The 8,151-nt window shown below is 39.1% G+C and overlaps 1 protein-coding gene across 1 annotated transcript; it reads left to right on the forward strand.

Annotated features, from left to right (window-relative positions):
• Positions 1-3,419: 3,419 nt before the first annotated feature.
• Positions 3,420-4,388, forward strand: LOC131393323 (olfactory receptor 1N2). The gene has a single exon (XM_058523968.1). It carries the CDS (start codon positions 3,435-3,437, stop codon positions 4,386-4,388), a length of 954 nt encoding a protein of 317 aa, XP_058379951.1. The 5' UTR covers positions 3,420-3,434.
• Positions 4,389-8,151: the final 3,763 nt, after the last annotated feature.

Genomic DNA, 8,151 nt, shown 5'->3' on the forward strand with positions numbered 1-8,151 from the left:
ACGAGAGAGGACTCTATTGCATATGGCTAGCCCAGGAAAAGATCAAAATTCGAAGTATGGTTTGTACTGAATGTATGTTGCTTTCACACCACATAAAATTGAAAAATCATAAGTCAGGGACCATCTGTCTTTGTAAAACACCCAACTGGAAATCATCTAAATGGCTAGCAAAAGTAGAATAGATGAATTGTGGTATATCTATGAGTGGAATATTAGCAGCAATGAGAATGAATGAAATATAGCTATGTGCTTCCCATCCACCTCCCTGTCCCACCCCAAGGATTTGGAGTGTGTATCTCAGTTATCCACTTCTGTGTCACCATCATGTTGGCCATGTGTGTGGAGGGGGTAAGGGGACAACTTGTCTCTTACATTCCCAGGTCTTCACAGGAACAACACGCAGGGAAGTACGTCTGAAAAAATGCATTTTCACCTGGACCTCATTTAGATGACAAGATCTTGGACTTGATGTTGCGATGGGACGAGATTTTGAGGCTCTTGGGATGTAGGAGTCCATTTTGAATGTGGGAAGAATGTAAATAATTTGTGGCAAAAGTGTAGGCTGTGGTAAATTAAAGAGTGACAAAAATTCTTTACTCTTCTTCTTATGGAGCCATGGAGCTTAACTTCCTTCACTTAGTCACTGGCCTGGTCTTAGTGACTTGTTTGACCTATGGAAGGCAGTGAAAGTGAGATTCTAGGATTTCTAAAGCTAGGTGTTAGGAAGACCAAATATAGTATTTAAATTTTAGAAGAAATAATTAAGTGGACTTTCCCTGATCTATGAGAAAGAAAGAACTTTTTAGTATAAAAGTAATAGAAATAAATCACAAAGCCAAACAGCTGTTGATTTTGACTACAAAAATAAATTTTAAAAACTATTATACATAGTGAAACAACAAGAACAGAAAAGAAACACTCAGAATAAAATATTTTAATTTTGTTTTACTGCCTTTAATATCCATTCAAAAAGTCATGAACACTCGAATAGAAAAAAAAGTACATTCTGTGAACAGTTTGAGAAATAATTACCCATGGTTAAAAATCAGCTGAAACAAATATTCAATCTGAACAGTAACCAAAGACATGCAAGTTAGAACAATGAGATTATTTTGTACCTATGAAATTGTTAATGATTTAAACTATCAATGATACTGGGACAAAGTATGGTGGTTAAGAGCATGGACTCTATAGTCACAGAGACCACCCCCTCCATTTAGTAATTGTATGACCTTGATCCAGTCATTATCCTCACTGGGCCTCAGTTTTCTTATCGGTAAAATGGGAATAATGATAGTTCCTACATCCTCAGCTTGTTGTGATTACAACTTGAGATCATGTATGAAAGTGTTTGATAAGTACTAATATTGATAAAAATACAGGAGATGTAACATTTTTAGCAGCTGCTATACATCAGACATTATGGCTGGTGTACTCTATATAGGCTGCCATATCTAATTGAGAGTTTAGGACTTGAGGGCATTGCTTCATATCAGGATTACTCTGTTTAGAGAAATCACTAGCAGATATATTCACATTATAATTTTGATTCTGACATCTCTCTCAATTCAGTTTTACCCAAGGCATGGGACAGACACTGAATTATCCAGTGCATAGGCAGGAGTTCCCAGGAGGCCTGCTGGTAAAGCTGAAGTGCTGAATCCTAGCAACAGGCTTCAGAATCACAGTCCAGAGACCCACCTCTGAGAGCTTAACTCCTGGGAAAGAGATGCCCTCAGTTCTCCCAGAAGCCTGCCAGAGCTGGCTGGAGCACAGGCCACCAATGACACTGAGGTTGGCTCTAATGAGCTTTGGGGGATTGTGTTCTAGGAGCCTTTAAAACCCTAAGAAAGACTCCTGTCTTCCCAGGTCTAGGGAAGCTGAAAATGAGTCATACACTCCAGGCGATCCTAATGAACCCTGGACTCAATAGACCCCAACTTTACTGACTTGAGTCAGAAAGATCTCAGACTTTTCCTCCTTGTGAATCTTTTATCCAGAGGAGAGAATTGGAGAACGTGTAGATGCCTGAAACTGTTCCCTACTCTGACAGGTGAGAATCTGGAAAGGGTAGGACACCCTCACACACACACAAACACACACACACACACACACACACACACAGACTTCCCTTCCCAGCCCAATGACTAGGCAAAAGTTTCTAAGGTAGATGATCTGAGTCTCTGCCCAAGATCAGAAGCCTCTCTATGAATCAAAGAACAAATGGAGGATTAAATATTCACAAAAAATTCTAAGGTCACAGTTTCTACAAGGCCAACATGAAATGACTTCTTACACCAGCTTGCTCTAAATCCTAGGAAAGCAGAACAGAGTGGCTATTTTCAAGCCCAGAGAGCGAAAGCCTGATTTCTTTCACCTTTCCTCCCTCTGATGAAGAATAAATATCAGAGAGATACAGTGCAAGTGTAGGGGTGAAGGCACAGGCTTCGGAGTCAGGCACATCTGCATTTGAATCTCATTTACCAGCTATCAGATCTGGAGTATAGCAAATATCTCTGAGACTCCGTTTCACCATTTGCAAAATTATGGAGGATAACAATACCTACTTCATAGTCTTGTGAAGAATAAAACGATATCATCAAGGTATCTGGCACTTAGCAAGCCTGTACAAATAGGCACTGATCATGTTGATGTTCAAGGGACCAGGGGGACTAAAATACCAGTTCCCAGAGTGAATACCAATGCAAAGGAGGAAAAGGAGAGTGGACAGGGACGAAGCAAAGAGGGTGATGGAGGGGCAGGGGTGGCCTCCTGTCCTGTTTGTGGAGGGGAGATCCTAACAGCAGATGGGGAGAATAGGACACCACAGACACTCATTGCCCTCAGTCCACACATCCTATGCCCCTAGTTAGGGAACAGGACAGGGACTGGAGCTGAGTAGGTGAGGTCAAGTTCTGGGATTGGGGGGGCAAGTAGAGAGGAGGCTATCTTGTTCTTCAAAGCCATTTTCAGGCTCAAAACAGAAGGCTAGCGTGTGTGTGTGTGTGTGTGTGTGTGTGTGTGTGTGTCTTGCGGTTGGGGCAATGATGGAGATCATGCATTTCCTTTTCAATCGGTAAGCATCAAGGACTTTTCCAATCTTGCCTTCCAGGATATGCTCAATTCTCATCTCCTCCAATAGCCTACACTGACTTCTCTGGTCATATTCTTCTCTTTTCTCTGGACCCTATTATAGAATAGAAAGCACAATTTGTATTTGAGTGCATATTACCTTGACTGTTCTCTAAATGTCCGATGGGTATTGTCTTACATCCTCGATGAGATCCAGAGATTCTCATTGGCAAGGTTTATTTAGTCACCCTTTTTGCCAGCATATTTCTAGCTACACAGATACATATCTGTGAATTGATTTAATAGTTAAATACTGACACATGGAAGGGTTTTATCTGCACAGATAACAAGAACCACAAGGGATGGGAAAACTAAGCAGAGTGAACCAAACTGCTGTTTCAGACTTCCTCCTTCTAGGACTCTCTGAGTGGCCAGAGGAGCAGCCTCTCCTATTTGGCATCTTCCTGGGCATGTACCTGGTCACCATGATGGGGAACCTGCTCATCATCCTGGCCATCAGCTCTAACCCACACCTCCACACTCCCATGTACTTTTTTCTGGCCAACCTATCATTAACGGATGCCTGTTTCACTTCTGCCTCAATCCCCAAAATGCTGGCCAACATTCACACCAAGAGCCAGGCCATCTCCTATTCTGGGTGCCTTGCACAGTTATATTTCCTCCTTATGTTTGGTGGCCTTGACAACTGCCTTCTGGTGGTGATGGCTTATGACCGCTATGTGGCCATCTGCCAGCCCCTCCATTACAGCACAGCTATGAGTCCCCAGATCTGTGCACTAATGTTGGGCATGTGCTTGGTGCTAACCAACTGTCCTGCTCTGATGCACACCATCTTGCTGACCCGTGTGGCCTTCTGTGCTCACAAGGCCATCCCCCACTTCTACTGTGATCCCAGTGCTCTACTGAAGCTTGCCTGCTCAGATACCCATGTTAATGAGCTGATGATCATCACTATGGGCCTGACGTTCCTCACCACTCCACTCATGCTGATAATCCTCTCTTATGTCCGCATTTCCTGGGCTGTATTTGGCATCTCATCTCCTGGAGGGCGATGGAAGGCCTTCTCCACCTGTGGTTCTCATCTCACCGTGGTCCTGCTCTTCTATGGATCTCTAATGGGTGTGTATTTACTTCCTCCATCAACTCACTCTGCAGAGAGGGAAAGTAGGGCTGCCATTCTCTATATGGTGATTATTCCCATGCTAAACCCATTTATCTACAGCTTGAGGAACAGAGACTTGAAGGAGGCTTTGGGTAAACTATTTGGCTGTGGGAAAACATTCTTCTCACCATGACAGTGATGCCTGATCCTGGTACCCTGATCAGCCTCTGCTTTCCACCATTTCAATGATTCCACCATTCTCAGATTGATTTTAAGGGAAGGTTATCAGGTAACTCTGAGTTAGGAATGTAAAAAGGGTATTTCCACTCATTTACTTGACTGTGGAATGAGATGTTCTGCCTCAGTCTCTCTCCCCATCCCAATGAAGCAACCATTTCTAAGAGCAGGACACCATTCCTCCTTCCTCATCTCTAAAACCAGCATATTAGCCAGAGTGAACTAAGGTATGTTACGTACGCTCTGGAGCCAGGTAATTCTGCCCTTGATGGCCATGGGACAAGGTGAAGGGATGAGAATACAAACAGTTATTGAGCATCTACAATGTCCCTCATTGTTCTCCATATCAGATCTTTGAGATAGAATTGTGAAAACTACGACTCAGAATGTTAAATAACTTCCCCAAACTAGGTAAGTTTGATTCCAATACCCATCCTATTTCTACAATACCACATTGTGGAGACCATGACACATACTGAATAATTATATAAAAGGAGATAAAGAATTAAATTAATATATATTTATGGTATTTCACTAATATTTTATTTCTATAACTTGAAAGCATTCCTCTCTATTATTGTAATGGATAGGTGAAACAGAGTCAATATTTATGTGTGCCTACTGCGTGCCAATTTTGTAGTAAGTATATGATTCATTCTCTGGGTTCTTTCATAAAATATTCCCTAAAATAAAAAATGATAAATCAGGTGTGGTGGAAATTTGATGTCAATAATTTGATGAAAAATTGTCTGTTGAACAGTGGTGTTTTAAGAAGTTACAAAACTTAACAGTGGTTCTTTTTGCAGCGTGTTTACATGTTGTTACTCTCTTTTTTATATCTACATGTTTCAAAACATATATATTTTTAGAACCAAGAAATGAAATTTGGGGGTTGGCACAAAAATGTTCCAATAATTAGAAAGTCACCCCAGAGAGTTAAGGAAGCATCTAAACAGAGCTCTCTGAAGTCTCAAGATCAAGTTCGTCCTGGACAAAGTTTTTTAAAAAAGGAGGGTATGACTTTCGGATGTATTGTACATTAGATCTCGTTTTTAGAGGAAGAAGATTTTAAAGAAAGCAGATCGTATCTGCATGCATCTACCTTTGACCATCCTACCTTTCACCCTCTGTTCCTTCTCCTTGGATGGAAGAGGTGGGAATAATGAGACACCTAGAGAAACCAGACTAGAGCATCCTGGTTTTGAATTATTTTACTTGGCTCTGACCACAGCAATCTACTACTGCAAATTCTGGTACCAAAGCAAAGGTCAGAAAAGGAAAGTTCTGTGTTTGTCAATAATATCCCTCTTTTTTCTGATCTCATTTCTTACATCTACTATCGCCACCCTTGGCCTCCAGTCACCGAAGTACACCATGTCCTGTGAATAGACCATTATAGTGATCCCAGTCAAAATTCCCACTCCTGGACCACTCAGCTAAACATGATTATGTACCTTAAAAAACATACACTCAATTTGTGAATAAAGTTCATTCTTCTACAGCGCCATCTGCACTTTCAAAGATGAATTTTGTAAACCAAATGAATCTCAAATGGATAGGATATTTCTAGAGATATTTCCAAGTCAAGAAAATTTTAGGTGCAGGAATATATTACAGTTATACCTCATCCATTTCTCCTTTTCTCCTGTTCTCAACCACCTTTGCCCCTCATGAGACTCAGAAAATAAAAAGGATATTGTTTAGGCAGAGTGAATAAGTTGGAAAAGAGCAAATATATTTAAGGACTCCATAAATAAAAAAGTCACTGCTGCTTTACTTTTTTCCAGAAGTTATATGTACTTCATTTGACATTTTAAATCTATAATCAAACTTTAATTTGTTTTCATTAGGAAAAGTATTTACTTTGTAAATGGAAATTTAGAGATTTTATGTGGTATCTAAGTATCCCACTATATCCTATGGGATATAGATAGCTAATTACAACTAATACAATTCTGAGAATGGAAATAGTCCTTAACACAGTACAGAATCACAATATAAAGGCTTTTGGAAATAATACCACCCCAAATTATATTTTAAAATACAGTTAGATATTGTAACTGGGTTTTTAAATGACAATAATTTATGCTGTATCGAGGCAGGTAACAGAGATACCCTCAAATGCTACAGATAGTAGGAATATAAATTGGCATAGATTTCCAGGAATTAAGTTGATAATATATATTAGGAACACTAAAAGGATTTGTACCCTATGACTTACTCTTTCACTTCCAGGAGTTTGATCAAAGAAATACTAAAAGAATATTGTCAAGCATTTATGTATAATGATATCTTTCATAAGAGAAACAGAAACTATGCAAATTTTAGTCATTGGGGCTTGGTTAATTAAATTGTGCTGTGCTGATATCTTGGACTATTGTATGAGCTTTCCAATTATTTGATAACACATTTTTAACACAGAATAATCTTAATAGGAAATGCATTATTACTGAATTGACTATGAATTCATTATTCTTAACACTTGGCTAAAAAAGCTTAAATAAAAGACACCAAAATATTAAGAGTGGCCATCCTAGAGACGATGGAATTATGAACGATCATTGTTTTCTTTCTTCAACATCCATTTTTAACTTGTATTTTCCACATTTTCTACAATAAAATATGGCTTTGATAATGATAAATTTAAATATATTTTTAAATTTTTATCAACTTATTTTAGCCAATACCTATACTTTGGTTATCTGGGTTTGCTCTAGAGATAAAATCAATCTTTCTCTTCTTCAAGGGACAATTGATAGAAAATTCGATGCTGTCAACAAACAGATACTAGAGGACGTTATTACATATTCTGCTACAAGGGAGAGAGGAAGAAGACTTCTTAAAGAAAATTAAGTTTCTCAAAAATAAAAGTATTCTTTCTCTGTATTAGAAATCAGTTGTGATGTTTCCATTTGGGAATGAAGGAGTTTTCTGTCTATGCACATGAACATAAAGGGCCTGGTGTCATAATTATGCTAAAATTAAGTCTATATTTCATTATCTATTGTATTAATCCAGGTTCTGAGTAAGGAAAAAGAAACTACTCATCGTATTTTAAGCAGAAATGAAGTTAATTCAGGGAATTGTGTGCTTACAAAGTGATTGAAAGGGTTGTAGAATCACAGGCTCTAAGACAAGTCTCCAAAAATAACCTTAAGAGCAATAATAGTCTTACCCACATGGAGTACTTCTATCTCTTGTGCAGTCAGGAAGGAGGGGAATCAGAAGATTGCCATTGGAGCTATTGAATTCAAGAGCATCTCAGTGTAGCTGCAACTCAAGTATCAGGAACCAACATCAAAACTACCTCTTGATTCCCACTAACATGATGACTGGGCACAGAAAAGTGGGCTCCAGCTGCCACTCCCAATGCAACTGCCTCTCGGTATCTATGTACCTGCTGACCGGACACTGAAATTCTACTGCAGAAAAAATGCCTCATGAATACATCTGATAGTATAAAAGGCAAAAAAGCAGGATGTCCTCCACCTCATTTCAATATTCCAAATTTCACACAAGTGCATCTATTTGGTAGAACCTAATTCACATCCAGGACCTGAACTGCAAAGTAGTCTGGGAAAAGTATTCCTTTCTTCTTTCCAGCTTTTGAAATATAGAAAGCTACACTAGCACAAGGTCAGAATGGATGCAGAGTGCCAATTGATTATTCTCAAATATTTATTAATAAAACCATTGAAAAATAACTCTTCTCTTTCCCT

This window comes from Diceros bicornis, chromosome 28, assembly GCF_020826845.1.
Source record: "Diceros bicornis minor isolate mBicDic1 chromosome 28, mDicBic1.mat.cur, whole genome shotgun sequence".
NCBI lineage: Eukaryota > Metazoa > Chordata > Mammalia > Perissodactyla > Rhinocerotidae > Diceros > Diceros bicornis.